The following is a 17177-nucleotide window of genomic DNA, read 5'->3' on the forward strand; positions in this document are numbered from 1 at the left end:
AAAGCCTGACTCGTGTATTTAAAGCCTTATCGTGAGACTGGGCGTGGTGGCTCATGCCTGTAATCCCAGCACTTTGGGAGGCCGAGGTGGGTAGATCACTTAAGGTCAGGAGTTCGAGACCAGCCTGGCCAACATGGCGAAACTCTGACTCTACTAAAAATACAAAAAATTAGCCAAGTGTGCTGGTATGCACCTTTAGTCCCAGCTACATTGCAGTGAGCCAAGATTGCACCACTGCACTCCAGCCTAGGCAACAGAAGGAGACTCTCTCTCTCTCTCTCTCTCTCTCTCTCATACACACACACACACACACACACACACACAAAGCCTTATCCTGGCAACTGAGAATGGCTCAAACCAGGTGGGGTGAGGAGGAGGGAGTAAGTAATAGTGGCCAGCTTCAGAAACCAACAAGATATACTGCTGGATTGACTTAGGATAAGACAGAAAGGGAGGCAGAGACGGCACCAAGGGGGAGACTAGGAGGCCCACATTTAGGGGGAAGATCAGGGGCTCAGCTTGGGTGTGTCAAGGTGAAGATGCCTACAGGGCATCTCTGTGAAGATGTGGAGTTGGCAGTTAAACAGGTGAAGAGTTCAGAGCAGAGTTCTGGGCCAGAGATAGACATTTGGTGGGTATCAGTGGAAATTGGATTTAAAGCCCTGAGACTGGTTAAGTCTTGAGACTTAGGGATTGTGAGTACTCACAGAAGCACGTTTGTGTAAAGACTGAGCCCTGGGTCTCTCCAGTGTAAGGAGTGGGGTTCTGGGGTTGGCATACGAGGAAGAACCTGCAAAAGAGATTAGAAAGGTGTGGCCAGGCAGGAGGAGGAAATTCAGGAGAAGGTGGTATTCCCGAAGGCAAATAGAGAACTTATTTCAGGAAGGAGGGAGCGATCACCTGGGATCAAGTGCTGCTGATGGTCAAATGAGATGAGGAACTGAGATGTGACTGTCGGATTTGACGATGTGGAGGTCCCTACTGACTGTGACCTGAGGAATGTCTGTGGAGTGATGGGCAAAAGCCAGGTTGGAGGGGTGGGTTGAGAGGGAGAGAGGAGAGGAGTGGGAGGTAGTGAGTGGAGGCAATTCTTTTATTATTTATTTTAGAGACAGAGTCTTGCTCTGTCACTCAGGCTGGAGCGCAGTGGCATTGTCCTAGCTCACTGTAACCTTGATCTCCTGGGCTCAAGAGATCATCCTGCCTCAGTCTCCCAAGTTGGGGTTACAGGTGCAAGTCACCTTGTCAGACAAGTGGAGATAATTATTTTAAGGAGTTTTGCTGTAAAGAAGAGGAGAGAAATGGGGCAGTAGCTGAAGGAGTAGTAGAGTAAAGTGCTGCTGCTTCTACTTTTTTGTTTTTTAGGATGGGAGAAGCTTGTTTGTATGATAATTAAAATGATCCAATAGAGAGGGGGAAATGAATGATGAAGGAGAGGGGAGAATTTGTGATGGTGAGAAGTGGGCCTTGGGATCAGGAGGCAGGTGAACACTGGGGGACAGGAGTAGGGAGGCTGAAGTTGTGCAGGTTTCTTCTGGTGGGTCCTACTTTCTTTGTAAGATGGTCAGCAGGTCATCAGTGGCAGTTAAGGGACAGAAGGAGGTGTTTGGAAGCTTGAAGATCAAGGAGAGGGTATAAGGAAGCATCTAGGAAGACAGGAGAGTACAAAGACCATGGGCATATATTGCGATCTCCAGGTGTCACGATGGCTACCATGAGGCGTGTGGGCACACATCAATGCCAGGAACATTGCCCTCGCATGCAGACTTTGCTGGGTGCAGAAGATTGTTTGTTTATTCACTGTCACCACGGCTGAGTTTAGAACCCTAATCTTCACAAAAAATGTCTCCAGCAAGACTACACTGTGATACAACATTGATTTTAAAAGTCGCTGTGTATATAGATTGCCTGCTACTTATTGGGCAACACAAATACAATAGAAGTGGCTACATTTCTCAGAAGGCTTGCACAGCCTATTTTTTTTTTTTTTAATTTTTTTTTTTTTTGAGACGGAGTCTCGCTCTGTCACCCGGACTGGAGTGCAGTGGCCGGATCTCAGCTCACTGCAAGCTCCGCCTCCCGGGTTCCCGCCATTCTCCTGCCTCAGCCTCCCGAGTAGCTGGGACTACAGGCGCCGCCACGTCGCCCGGCTAGTTTTTTGTATTTTTTATTTTTAGTAGAGACGGGGTTTCACAGTGTTAGCCAGGATGGTCTCGATCTCCTGACCTCATGATCCGCCCGTCTCGGCCTCCCAAAGTGCTGGGATTACAGGCTTGAGCCACCGCGCCTGGCCCATTCACATGTTTATAAAAGGCTCTCAATATCTTCTGATTTGCTTTCAAGGGCTGCCTTTAAACTCCAGTCCCAAATAATTTAAGTAAAAAATGAAACTTAATTTGGACAAGTGGGAAATATTTCTTTAGGATACCTAGAAATTAGTATACTGAAAGGGCCCAGAGAAGCCCAGGTTCCCAGTGTGGGCCACAGATGCTATGGCCACCACCATGCTAGGCTTCATAGCTGGTGGCAAAGATGGCCCTGAGGGGTTGGACTCAAACTCTGGTTGTCTTGCTGAAGAAGAAATTGGTGGGTCTGTGACTTGATGGTTAGGTCTGTGCTATTGATGGTTGATGACAGGAATGTTAAACACTGTAATAGTGTTTCTGTTTTTTAGGAGAGTCTTTATTAGATCAAGGATATGTTTCGCTACCCGCCAGTTCCTCAGAAGGGAGGAAGGACTGCAAAGTATCTTGGGCTCAGTGTCCCCAGGCGGGCTCCTCATCTTCCCCCTGAAATGGCTTGTCCTAAGATGCCCTACCAGTTGGCTCTTAACTCTTTTTGGCAAGCAGATGGCCTTCAGATGGGGGCAGCAAAGTTAGAATCTTCTCCTGTCAGTCAGACCCTGGGGCACTGAGTCAGAAGCTACCAGGGCAGTCTCCTGCACAGGCTGGGCCTCCACACTGCTCTCAGCAAGTCAGCCCTATTTCCTGAGTGCCGGCATTCATCCCAATGAGTACAGACTAAAGCAGGAAGAGAATTTCAGGGAAGCAGTATAAAGCATTGCCTTTGGCTTTTTGTGCTCATCTTTTTTCAAACTGGAAAAGAGGAAAATTGCAGAGATGAACTTAAGTTGGGTCAAAGGAGAAGGAATATATGATTGACTTTTAGCCTGACAATTTGCTTTCTACCTCATGGAACTACCCAACACTGCTGGCTCCTCTGCAGCCAGATTGGGATGGAGGTGAGGGTTAGATGCATTGGATCTCACTCAGTGGTTCCTCAAGGCTGGATCCTGGAACTCCAACCCCACCCAACTTCACACTAGTGGAAAAGTAATACTCTATCCCATCTTGGTAGATTTGGTCTGGCATCAGGCTTGCCAGAGGGCTACCAGAAGGAAGGCTCCGTTGTGTAGAGGCAGGCCCCTGGTGCAGGAGATGGCATTAACTAGGCATTGCAGTATCCTCCATCCCCAGCGATCTAGGTTCAGCCTCTGAAGGGTTTCAAGGCAGGATATAACAGATCGGCCAGTATAGTATCTCAGTATAATAACTTGGGCTCATGTTGGAATCACCTAGGGAAGAAAAAATACTAATGCCAGGGTCCTGCCTCCACAGATTTTTATGTAATTCGACTGGGGTGCAGTCTGGGAGTCAGAATTTGAAAAATCACCCTAGCTATTTCTTTATTATTATTATTATTATTATTTGAAACAGAGTCTCACTCTGTAGCCCAGGCTGGAGTACAGTGGCACTATCTCGGCTTACTGCAAGCTCCACCTCCTGGGTTCACGCCATTCTTCTGCCTTAGCCTCCCAAGTAGCTGGGACTACAGGCGCCCGCCACCACACCTGGCTAATTTTTTGTATTTTTAGTAGAGACGGGGTTTCACTGTGTTAGCCAGGATGGTCTTGATCTCCTGACCTCTTGATCTGCATGCCTCAGCCTCCCAAAGTGCTGGGATTCCAGGCATGAGCCACTGTGCCCGGCCCTCTTTTTTTTTTTTTTTTTTAAGACAGGGTCTCACTCTCTTGCCTAGGCTGGAGTGCAGTGGCACGATCTTTGCTCACTGCAACCTCTGCCTCCCGAGTTCAAGTGATTCTCCCGCCTCAGCCTCCCATGTAGCTGGGATTACAGGTGTCACCACCAAGCCCGGCTAATTTTTGTAACTTTAGTAGAGATCGAGTTTCACCATGTTGGCCAGGCTGGTCTTGAACTCCTGACCTCAAGTGATCTGTCTGCCTCGGCCTGCCAAAGTCCTGGGATTACAGGCTTGAGCCACCACACCTGACCCATCCAGGTATTTCTAATGTGTAGGTTTAGAATCTTGGTACTCAAAGCATGGGCCTCAGACCAGAGTATTGGCATCACCTTAGAGCTTCTTACAATGCAGACCCTACTCAGATCTACTGAATCAGAGTCTGTACTTTATCAGAATGTGAGAGGACATGTTCTGATCCTGCCTCATGCCCTGGTGCCAAGGGTTCAAGTTGGAGATGCTTGTCAAGGCTCAGCACAGGACACAGCAAATGAGGGCCATGATGATTCTTCTGGGCAGGAGGAGGAGGGTGGTGATGGGGCTTGGCAGGGTCACCTAGCTTGGTAGAGACCTCTGCAAGCTGATTCTCTAAGATGTATCTCTAACAGTCATTTTCAATGTCATTTCAGCACTTCCCGGAGACTGGACCCCAAGGAACCCCTGGGTAGCCAGAGAGCAGCTTCCCCAACTCCAAAACAAGCTTCTGCTACCACTCCTGGCCAAGAGAGCCCCCGGGAGACAAGGGCACAGGGACCAGCAGGCCAGGAGACTGATGGTCCCCGCAGGACACTGCAGGTAGACAGCAGGACACAGAGATCAGGGCGGTCCCCCTCAGTGTCACCGGACAGAGGCAGCACCCCCACATCACCCTACTCCGTCCCTCAGATCGCTCCCCTTCCCAGCAGCACGCTATGTCCCATATGCAAGACTTCGGACCTCACGTCGACCCCCAGCCAGCCAAACTTCAACACCTGCACCCAGTGTCACAACAAGGTCTGCAACCAGTGTGGGTTCAACCCCAACCCTCATCTCACCCAGGTAACCACCTCTGCGCCGGCTCCCCACTCACCTGCCACCTCATTAGCATGCCTCCCCTGGTTTCCTTCCCCTCTTTCACCAACTCTCTTTTCCTGGTCATTTCCCTTAATCACCAGCATCTGTGTCCTCCTGCGGGGATGTGTCCTGGTTCCAAGATGTGGCAGCAAAGAACAGGGCCTGGCCCCAGATCTCCCAAGGGATTTCTGCATCTCCTGAAAGCTTGGGCAGAGTCTGAGAGTAGAGGATGCTTTCTAACCTGGTCCAAGTTGGGTCTGGAAAAATGGCCTTCGTGAGGACCAGATTGTTCTTATGAACAATTTTTCCCAATGGAATTCATTTGGAGTGGGCCATGAGCAGCTATAGGATACAGAGGGAGGCAAATTTCCCTGACCTAGGCCAGAAGGCCTCTCTCTTTGACAACAGTCTCTAGAGAGGGATGCTGGTGAGGGGAGAAAGGTTTCATGGGAGGCAGGAAACTGCCCTGGGAAGCACCTCTTCTGGGCTTTAGTTCTAGTCAGCTGGGGACCTGAGGTGGTGGGGCAGCTACCCCATCCCTAAAGAAATGACCTTGGGGTAAAGAACCAGCCTGGGAACCAAGCATTCACCAAGGATGACAGTGTCCCACACTCGCCAAGAGGCCACTGTAAGACCATTTCTGTGAGTCTGGCTTCTTTTTCACCCAAGAGGACAAGAGGACTCTGGGTCCACAGCCCCAGCCTGGCTTTGTTCAGGATGCGTTCAATGACTGTGGGATGTCTCACCAAGTGAGTCGAGGCCGTCGCTTTAAAATGAACAGAGTAGGTCTGCTGATTTCCTCCTACTCCTCTGGGAGTGGAAGCCTCTGTTTCTCCCCACAAGGATCTGTTTTTGGATAAAATGGAGAGAGGCTGGCTGCAGGCACGGGCATGGCTGCCTCTGGAATTAACAGCAGCTGGAGCTGTTTGGACCATGTGGGAGGGGGCTGAGTGAGAATAATTGTTCACAGGTCAGGGTCTATATATGCCATGAGGTGCTGTGGGTGTGGGACGTGTGGTTTGTGAGAGGTAAGTGTGAGATTCTGAGGAAGGAGCCGTCGGTGTGGGGAGATGACTCAGTGCCTTTGGAGTCGCTCCTGGAGTGTGGGGGCTTCCTGAGGAGGCGTGCACGCTCGTGATTATTGCATCTGTGATTAGAAACAGGCCATCCTGCACTGTTCAGTTAGGTAAGCGCTTGCTGTTCAGAATTTAGAACAATACGATTAAGGCCAGGGAAGCTCACCTGTGTGTTTCTGCCAGTGAGAAGCCAGAAGCCCCTCACAGGAACAGGGAGGCTTGGCAGGTGGACTGTACCACTATGGGACATCCCCTCCTCATGCTGGCCTTGCCCCTCTGGGTTCCAACTCCCTTGAAATGCAGCGCAGCACCTGGACAACTCCGGGTGAGGTGGGTGGGGATAAGGAAGAGTCACACATGGTGGCCCCAGGCTCCTGGCGGGCATCCCATTCCTCACCAAACCATGGCCCCTGCCTGTAGGCTGTCCAACCCCAGGACCTTCAGTGAGGTGGGAAGGGAGCTAGTCTTTGGCTGTGCCTGGAAAAACAGCAGAGTAGGAAGACCTTGGAGACACTCAGTTCATCTGCCTCATTGTGCTGGGAGGAAGCTGAGGCTCAGGTCCAGGAGAAGATGGGGCCTCACACTTACTGCAGATCCATAGTGTTTTGTGAAGGGTGGGTCTCAGCCAAATACTTCAAACAAATGCTGGGCCGGACAAATGAAATGTTTCTTTACTGTGAGATTCCTCAGGACTTTTCAGTGTCCTGAGGGGCACCACAGAGTTCCAGGACAGGACTGTGGTTGGCAGCCTTTCCCAGACTTGCTTTCACAGAACATCTTGGGAGCTGCTGTTCCATGGCACCCAGTTTGGGAACTGCTGACCTGGTCCCTTCTCCAAGTTCACACATGGTGAATACCCTTTTGTGCTGGGATTTTCAGGTAGAACCTTCACTTCTCCAGAGTTGGCTTTCAGTGTTGTTCTTGTCAAGGAAAAATAATCCTTGGCACATCTTCCCGAGGGGTGGCAAGGCATAATTCTTGAACCAGTGCAGTTGTTCTTCGTCACTTTGCTAAGAGCAGGTTCACCTTCCTGGTCATGCTTCCATGTGATGAGAAAACAGGTTTGCACGCTTTGCTCACACACCTGCTGTTAGATCTGTTCTAGTCAGACTACATCTGTCCTGGCCACTTCTAACTTGATGTTATGTCAGCCAAGAAGGCTGGGAGTGCCCTGGTGTCTGTGGGCTGAACTCCTGCCTGGTCTGAGGTTCTGGGCATGTGTAAGGGGCTGGTTCTGAAGTTAGGTGTCTGGGTGACAGGGGGTCAGGGAGAGTGACTTTTTCCAGGAAACTCAGCTACAGCACTCACTTTCTTTTTCAGTTCCTCACTTCCCAGGAGTGGCCCAATCAGAGTAGAAAAAGATAGGGGTACTGCCAGTCCCAGCGCAGATGCACTGCAGACACTGGCCACTGGAGAGTGTCCTGGGGACCCTGTGTGGACTGGGGAGTGTGCCTGGAGCTGCTAGTGTAGTCACTCTGAGCCTGGTTGAGGAGGTCCGGCAGCCTGGGTGCTGTGTCCAGGGCATGTCGGCAGGATGCGTTGTTCCTCAACTTTCCAGTGGACAGAGGGATATAGCAGTCCCAGAGAAGGATGTGGGCCACACAAGTGACATGGAGGCTTTCAGGGCCTCTCCAAGACCACTAGTGAAAGTGCTGGGAACTTTGAAATGTGACCACAGAAAATGGAACTTTGTTCATGTGTGTCACTAACAGAGACTCACTGGCTGGTGTGGAACTCAAGCTGCTACATAGATCTGGAGTGTGATTGAACAGTTGTGCCGAATGGCTGCATGAGGACAAATGCACAGAAAGGAGGGGAAGAACTTGGCCCCACTGGGCAGTGGTCACCAGGACTTGGTGTTTTTGTTTCTGTGTATGATGGCATCAGTCAGAGTTATTACTTTAGCTGAATGCTGCAGAAACAGCAGACCAGGTCTGGAGATGGGAATCACACACAGTTAGCCCCATTTGGCTAGAAGCAGTGTCTGAGATCTGGAATCACTGTTTTTCTGGACAGCGGACCCAAGTTTCCCCTATCAGCCCTAGGCTGCTGGAGGGCTACTATACTCACAGACTGACATGGTACTCACCATTCTGCCCATCCAGCAGAGAGGAAGAGGCCTGCCCATGTAGTTTGGTGGGTTTCTGAGAGCCTGGAGCATGTTGAGACTGCATGGAAATTGGGGAAGAAGCTCAGAGCACAGTCCCTGTTTACAGATGAGGAGACTGAGTCTTAGGAAGTCTTGGCTTATTCTGGGTTATTCTGGAGCAAAAGAGCTGTGGACCTAGACCAGTGGCTTGGTCTCCAGCTTTCCCCCAGGGATATGCAGCCTCATTTTCCCCATTCATAGTCCATTTTGCTCAGGCTGAAGCTGGTTCAGAACAAATAGGGCAGTCCCAGATACTCTTCTTGGTGGAGGCCATTTCTTTCCGGATTTCCCCAGTCTTGGTAGCTCAGGGTAAGTGAGTAATTTAACCTGTCTGAAACCACAGAGAAAGACTGGGTGTTTCTGTTTGAGGCCTGAACATTTCTCACTACTCACAAGAGATCCTTCCTCTGACAATGCACTGATGCCAGGGGGCTAGAGGTGTTAGCATTCAGTCCTCACTGATGAGGAGAAGGCAGGAAGACCATTCTCCTTTTCTCTCTATAGATGTGGGGTTTTGGACAAGTACTTGAATTTCCTGAATGTCAGATTTCTCTGAAGGAAAAGCAGGAATCCAGGGATTGGCGTCGGTGGCTTTGCTAATGCCCATGCCTGCTCAGGCCTGTGAGTTTACCTCTCCATTCTTTAGTGACTTACATGTAGGCCCGCCACCCCTTTCTGCACCAGAAGGGTGGCCCGTGTTGCCCTTGTTAGGCTTCTATTCCGACAGCTGGGAGTGGGAGACAAGGCATGGGCCTGAGCCTGCTAAGAAGATGGGAAGGTGCAGTTGGGGTGGGCAGTAGGGATGGGGAATATGAACCGTGGCCTGGGGCAGGCACAGCCTGCTTCTATAGGCCTCTCAGGGGCTTCCATGCCCCACTCAGAGCAGCCCCAGAAGCACATCCTAGCCTGGAGCTCCTCCAGATGCCAGTCTGTCCTCATCCTCAGAGCGGCATCCCAGGAGTGAGTGTGGTACAGAGGCAGGATGGCCTGCATGCCCGAGCCGCCAGTCTGATCAGCTGAATCCTCCCAGAGCACCATCTAGAGTGAAGGGGCCCATGCTCTGCCCCTGTGGGGAACAGCAGGGCTGCCACCCCATTCCCAGCCTTCCAGGCCAAGGTAGTCCATTTGCCTCCCCCGACCCTTGCTCTAGTCAGAATTACTTATAAGCCTCTCTAGGAAAACTACAGAGGAGTAAGCATGGTCTTCCCTCACCCATTCCAAGGTCTGGACTTTGCTGAGGCCAAGCCAAGGATGTTTAACCCATACCATCCCCTACTGCTACCCAATGGCAAGCCATGAGCCTACACAGTTTCCCAGGGTGGGCGGCGTGGAGAAGGGAGGGAGAAAATGCAGGGACTCTGAGCCTCTCTCTCTCCTGCCTGCATCCCACTGCTTTCCGGCAAGGGCCAGGGCACCAGATGGCTCGGGGGTGGTGCTATGAGTTCAGCACAGATCCCTTTGCTGCAGCCAGCAGCCTTGTCTCATTCCCTCTGCTCCCTTCTGGCCACACTGCTGCCTGGGCCGGAGAGGAATGAGGAGCAGGTTTCAGGATATGGGACCAGCAGTGTACTGAGGGGAGGTAAAAGTGTCTTCCTCTTTCCTGGGCCCAGGGGTGTGTCTGCCCAGCCTTCCAGTGCTCACCTCCAAACAAAATGGAAGTGGATCTCTAAGTGGTAGGCTCTCCAGGAGGCCTTTTTCCCACCGAATAGCTAGTCCTTGGGCAATTTGCTTTAGAGTAGCCACTTTGACCTAAACAGTCTCCAAGTCAATAGAGAAATGCTCTCCAAACTTCAGTCACTCTGGAGCAGCCAGCCCTGTTGCTTAGTACATGCCCTGAGGTGGTTCATGTTCCCAGAAGACAGGACCTTTGGCCTGCTTACTTGCTTGGACCATGCAGGGTGGAGGCCAGAGCCACTGGGGCCATGAGGAGACAACAGGCATGGAATTCTACCTTTTAGTTATGGAAGAGCGCCATAAGTTAAGCTAAGAATGAATGTAAAATTAATTCAGATCTGAAAATATGAAATTTTACTCCTAAAACACTTGTTTTCATATCTAAGGGCAAATGAAACAGAATAAAAAGAAAATGCAGTAAAAATGGTAGAGAAAAAGAGAAATCCATAAATAAAGTAGGAGTGGGAAGAAGTGGAAGAAGGCACAAGAAGGGGAGGCAGGAAAAGGAGGTGATGGAAAGACAGCCAGAGGCAGGAAGAGGCAGGGAACAGGAAATCTTGGTAAAGTTCCCAGTTGCTGGCTGGTAACCTGTTGGTTTTGCTGCTTCTACTCTTTATTTTGCTCAGCCTTTGGCCTGGACAGGCATGCTTAACCTACTGAGTCAGAGGGCAGCCCTCTCCCTTCTTCCTGTCCTTGCCTCCCTCCACAGTGCTTTTCAGTCCTACTGATAGTCGGGAACCGTCCCAGACACTGGAGAAACCGGTAGAAATGAAACGGATGTGCTACTCAGCTCTGTGAAGCCTTCAGGCCAGTGCAGGAGGCACCACTGCCACCAAGAACCACACAAGCAAACACACAATCACATCTGGGGTCAAGGAGGGGAAGGTTGTGGGGGGTGCTGTTGGTACGATGCTGAGACAAGATTCCTGGGAGTAGCTGGGCATGGTGGCTCACACCTGTAATCCCAACACTTTGAGCAGCCAAGGTGGGCAAATCGCTTGAGCCCAGGAGTTCAAGACTAGTCTGGGCAACAACATGGCGAAAGCCCATCTCTATAGTATTTGGGAGGCTGAGATGAGAAGATCACTTGAACCTGGGAAGGTCTAGGCTACGTGAGCCAATGATCATGCCACTGCCCTCCAGCCCAGGCGACAGAGTAAGACCCTGTCTCAAAAAAAAAGAAAAAAAATTATTGGGGGCTTCTCCAAAGAGTGAGCATTAGGCTGTAGAATGTCAGAACTGCTGGACAGGAGGCAGTTGGAAAAGAAGAGGCCTGAGGGGAGGTGCTTGGTCCATGTGAGGGCTCGGGAGCAAAGGTCCAGGACAGCTGTACCACAGGACAGGACCAGAAGGCATGCAGGTCCTGCTGGGCTTGCTGGGGTCTCCTGATGCACTCCCAAGGTTTGAGAAGGTGGAAGTAGGAAGGTCAGATGTGTGTTTAAAACACCCCTCTGATGCAATCTCAAGGGCCCTTCAAATAGCCAAAACAATTGTGAAAAAGAAGAAGAAAGCTGAAGAATTCATACTTCCTGATTTCAAAACTTACTACAAAGTTACAGTAATCAAAGCAGTATGGTACTGGCATAAAGAGAGACATATATATGGAGACCAATGGAGTAGAATACATAGCCCAGAAATAAACCCTCACATATATGGTCAGATGATTTTTGATAAGAGTGCCAAGACCATTCAGTAGGGAAAGAACAATCTTTTCAACAAATGGTGTTGGGAAAACTGGATATCTACATGCAAAAAAATGAAGTTGGACCTTTTCCTTACATCATATACAAAAATTAACTCAAAATAGATCGAATACCTAAACATAAGAGCTAAAACTATAAAACTCTTAGAAGACAACATAGGGGATAAGCTTCACAACGTTGGATTTGGCAGTGATTTCTTGGATATGACACCAACAGCACAGGCAACAAAAGAAAAAATAGACAAAATAGACTTCATGAAAATTTTAGAATTTTTTACATCTGAAGGCACTATCAACAGAGTAAAAAGGCAACCCACAGAATGGAAAAAAATACTTGCTAATTATGTATTTGATAAGGGATTGATATCCAGAATATACGGAGAAGTCCTGCAACTCAACAACAAAAATAAACAAACTAACAAAAATCCAATTAAAAGTGGGCAAAGAGGCCAGACACAGTGGCTCACGCCTGTAATCCCAGGACTTTGGGAGGCTGAGGCAGGTGGATCACCTGAGCTCAGGAGTTTGAGACCAGCTTGGGCAACACGGCGAAGCCCCATCTCTACGAAAAATACAAACATTAGCTGGGCATGGTGGTGGGCACCTGTGGTCCCGGCTACTCAGGTGGCTGAGGCAGGAGAATCACTTGAGCACAGGAGGCAGAGGTTGCAGTGAATCAAGATTGCACTACTGGGTGGTAGAGCCAGACTGTGTCTAAAAAACAAAGGGCGTGGGGCAAAGAGGAGTCAGGTGTGGTGACACACACCTGTAGTCCCAGCTACTTGAGAGGCTAAGGCAGGAGGATATCTTGAGCCTAGGAGTTTGAGACCAGCCTAGGCAGATAGCTAGACCCTATCTCTGAAAAACAAAATGGGCACAGGACTTGAAGAAAGAAACATTTCTCCAAGGAAGATATGCAAATGGTCAATAACCTCCCAAAAGATACTCAACATAGGTTGGCTGTGGTGGCTCATGCCTGTAATCCCAGCACTTTGGGTGGCCGAGGCGGGTGGATCATCTGAGGTCAGGAGTTCGAGACTGGCCAACATGGTGAAACTCCATCTCTACTAAAAATACAAAAAGTTAGCTGGGTGTGGTGGTGGGCACCTGTAATCCCAGTTGCTCAGGAGGCTGAGGCAAGGAGAATCGCTTGAACCCGGGAGGCGGAGAGGTTGCAGTGAGCTAAGATCACACCGCTGCACTCTAGCCTGGGCAACTGAGTGAGACTCTGTCTCAAAACAAAAAAGAAAAAGAAAAAAAGAAAATATACTCAACATGACTAATCATTAGAGAAATTCAAATTGAAACTACAATGAGATACCATTTCATACTTGTTAAGGATGGCTGCTATAAAAAAAAAAAAACGGAAAATAAATGTTGGCAAGAATGTGGAGAAATTGGAACCCTTGTGCACTGTTTTTGGGAATGTAAAATGGTACAGCCACTCTGGAAAACAGCATAGCAGTTCCTCAAAAAATTATAAATAGAATTACCATATGATCCAACAATTCCACTTCTGGGTATACACTCAAATGCATTGAAAGGAAGGTCTTGAAGAGATATTTGTACACCCATGTTCATGGCAGCATTTTTCACAATAGCTAAAATGTGAAAACAACCAACAGCCCATTGACAAATGAACAAATAAGCAAAAAATATATATATACATACATGCACACAATGGAATATCACTCTGCCTTAAAAGAGGAAGGACAATCTGACACATGATACAACATGGACGAACCTTAAGGACATTATGCTAAGTGAAATAAGCCAGTCACAAAAAAACAAATATGAGGTAGTCAGAGTAGTCAAAGTCACAGAGACAGAAAGTAGAATGGTAGTTGTCAAGAGTTGGAGGAACAGGGAGCCGGGTGCGGTGGCTTACGCCTGTAATCCCAGCACTTTGGGAGGCCGAGGTGGGTGGATCAGAAGGTCAGGAGATCGAGACCAGCTTGGCCAACATGGTGAACCCTCATCTCTACTAAAATACAAAAAAAATTAGCCGGGCGTGGTGGCCCATGCCTGTAGCCCCAGCTACTTGGGAGGCTGACGCAGGGGAATTACTTGAACCCGGGAGGTGGAGGTTGCAGTGAGCTGAGATAGTGCCACTGCACTCCAGCCTGGTGACAGAGCAAGACTCTATCTCAGAAAAAGAGAAAAAAAAGAGCTGGAGGAATGGGGAGTTTCATGGGCACAGTTTCAGATTTACAGGATGGAAAGAATTACAAAGATGAATAGTGGTGATGGTTGCACAGCATTATGAATATATTACCACCAACCTGTACACTTAAAAATGGTTAAAGTAGTAAATTTATGTATATTTTACTACAATAAAAACAATGCAAATTTTTGTTTATTTGTTCGTTTGAGACGGAGTCTCGCTTTGTCGCCCAGGCTCGAGTGCAGTGGCGCAATCTCGGCTCACTGCAACTTCCACCTCCAGCCTCCCAAGTAGCTGAGATTACAGGCATGTGCCACCATGCCCGGCTAAGTTTTTTTAGTAGAGATGGGGTTTAACCACATTGGTCAGGCTGGTCTCAAAATCCTGACCTCAAGTGATCCACGCACCTCACCCTCCCAAAGTGGGTGAGCCACAGTGTCCGGCCAAAAAGAATGCAATTTAAAAAACCCTCTGGAAATAGAGGTGATGGTTAAACATTATGAATTTTTTTTTTTTTTTTTTGGGATGGAGTCTTGCTCATCGCCCAGGCTGGAGTGCAGTGGCGCAATCTTGGCTCACTGCAAGCTCCGCCTTCCGGGTTTACGCCATTCTCCTGCCTCAGCCTCCCGAGTAGCTGGGACTACAGGCGCCCACGACCTCGCCCGGCTAATTTTTTGTATTTTTAGCAGAGACGGAGTTTCACTGTGTTAGCCAGGATGGTCTCAATCTCCTGACCTCGTGATCCGCCCGCCTCAGTCTCCCAAAGTGCTGATATAAGGCGTGAGCCACCGTGCCCGGCCACATTATGAATTATTAATACCACTGAACTGTATACTTTAAGATGGTTAAAATGGCAATTTTACATTTATTTTAACACACACTGTATATGTGTGTGCATATATATACATATACACTAAAACAGCACACATATACACACACATATATATATATACACCACCACCCCCCGGCAGCTGCTATGTGAAGAACAGCCTGTAGGGGTAGCGGGTGGGCGCTGGGAACCAGAGTGGCAGAAGGGGCTGAGGCTGAGGCTGGGGTAGTGGCGATGATGACTGCGAAGAGCCATGAGAGATTCCTGGTGTGTTTGGGTCCCTAAACAGACAGAACTGGATTGGATGTGGAGGGTAAGAGATGGAGATAGGGTATTTTTCTGTTTGGGCCATTACCAAGTTGAAGGTGCCTGACACATCTAAAACCCTGGCATGAAGCAGGCAGGTTGGGATGGAGACTTCTGTTTCATATTCACAAGCATATAATGACATTTAAAGTACCATAGAAGAGATGTGGACAGAGAGAAGAGGTGCCAGGATCTGGGCTCCCCAGCACTGAGAAGAACCCAGCAAAGGTGGCTGGCAAGGATAAGCAAAGAAGAGTAGAAAGGCCAGCAAGTGGAGGGCTGAGGGATCCAGGAGGGGAGAATATCTGAGCAGTAGTGGGGAGTCAACTGCCAAGAGCCCATCACAGGAGCTCTTGATGCCTTGCTGGGTGGAGCAACATGGAACAACCAGGTCAGCAACTCATTTTTACCCCCAACATCATGTTATGAACATTTTCAAGCCACAAAATTGTTGAAAGAATTGTACAAGGAACACCCACAAAGCTACTATCTGGATTTATAATGAACCCCTCCTCTCCTGGCTTTATCACATATCCATTCTATCATCTATTTATTTTTCTGTCTGTCCATCTATCCATACATCTTTTTGTTGAATGTCAAAGTACATTGCAGTGTGCCAGGCATGGTCGCTCATGCCTGTAATACCAGCACTTTGAGAGGCGAAGGTGGGAAGATTGCTTGAGCCCAGGGATTCAAGACCAGCCTGAGTAACATGGTGAAACCCTGCCTCTACCAAAAAAATACAAAAATTAGCTGGGTATGGTGGCACCATGCCTGTAGTCCCAGCTACTCGGGAGGCTGAGGTGGGAGGATCACTTGAGCCTGGGAGGTGGAGGTTGCAGTGAGCCGTGATCATAGCACTGCACTTCAGAACTAGAACCTGTCTCAAAAAAAGAAAAAAAGTACATCGCCGATATCAATATACTTCCCAGTAAGCACTTCACCAAGCATATCATTAACTAGAGTTCAGTATTTATTTAAGGTTTTTTTTTTTAGGTAAAATTTACATATAATGCAATGTACAGAGATTAATTATTCCGGTCGGTGAGCTTTGAGAAGCGGTCTGCAGCTCAGCCTCATGTGGGTTGCAGGTCATCTGGAGTGACCATGGGAGTCATTTAGCGGGAGTTTAAGAGGTGAGGGCCAAGGACTTGCAAGCCAGGATAAAGGGGCCTGGAGGGAGGGCAGCAGAAGCCAGGAGGGAAAGCCGGGGATGAACCAAAGGGTCCTGGGGGTTTTAAGGAGAAGTTGAGGCTAGTCCAAGGGTCCGGCCTCTCCTGGAGAGTGTGACTGGGGACTAAGAGGAGTGTGTATGGGGAGGGTGCGGGGGAGACGGCCGGTCATGGATGGGGTGTATTACAGGGTGCACCGGATTGTCCTGTTGTTGCAGGGGAGGGGAGGCTGTCCAGAGCAGTGTGGGAGGAGTTGAGAGATATTGAGGGCAGAGAGACACATGTGTCCAGGGATCAGCAAGGGGATGGATCCTCTCCCTGTCATGGAGATCCAAGCCAGTGAGGCCTTCTAGCCCCAGGAGCGATTAGTTTCAGCCTCCACTCCCCAGATCCTGACCTCAGGTGCTAGGGTGCTAGGCAAGTTCCCAAGACCTTCCTCAGGGCTCTGATAGATTGGCACAGGCCTCCCCTGGCTGGTCCAGCTCTGGATCAGTGTGACCCTGCCCACTGGGACCCTGTGGTACCTGCTTCCTAACCCTGAGGTCAGCCAGCTGACAGTAAGATGCTAGATGGGGCAGGCGACATGTCCATTGCTGTACCAGTGTGAATATCCAGGCCAGGCCTGACTCCCTCCCTCTCAGCTGCCACCTTAGCTGCCCTTCTGCACATTGGCCTGTCCTTGTTGTCCAGGGGGCATGGGAAGGTATGTTTCTCTTGCTGAGACCTGGTCAGTGACTCATAACCCAGAAAGGCATATAGTCACACTGGCCAGTGGGGACCTCCCAGGAACCTCTAGATTCCTGCAGGGAGGGCTCCTTTATGAGCTGTTTCTGTGATGTTTCAACTTGTACCAAAATGAAAAGCATGAATGCGGCATCAGGCATGATGTCAGTGCTGAGTGATCTGAAACACTGAATGCCTGCTCTCCCTGGTAGGGCTGGGTCTCTCCACAGGAAGAAGGCTGAGTGAGGTCTGCAACCCTCCTTTTCCTTGCTGCTGGGGGAGGTGAGAGGA

At 49.4% G+C, this 17177-nt stretch overlaps 1 protein-coding gene across 2 annotated transcripts in view; it reads left to right on the top strand.

Annotated features, from left to right (window-relative positions):
• The window catches only part of BSN (bassoon presynaptic cytomatrix protein), a 120633-nt gene that overhangs the window by 68278 nt on the left and 35178 nt on the right, over positions 1–17177 (top strand). For both annotated transcript variants that reach the window (XM_033207468.1, XM_033207458.1), the window contains exon 2: positions 4668–5076. In XM_033207468.1, the coding sequence (XP_033063359.1) occupies positions 4668–5076 (409 nt within the window). The remainder of the gene's footprint in view (positions 1–4667; positions 5077–17177) is intronic.

The sequence above is a fragment of the Trachypithecus francoisi genome, unplaced genomic scaffold, assembly GCF_009764315.1.
Source record: "Trachypithecus francoisi isolate TF-2019V2 unplaced genomic scaffold, Tfra_2.0 Lachesis_group0, whole genome shotgun sequence".
NCBI classification, from domain to species: Eukaryota; Metazoa; Chordata; class Mammalia; order Primates; family Cercopithecidae; genus Trachypithecus; species Trachypithecus francoisi.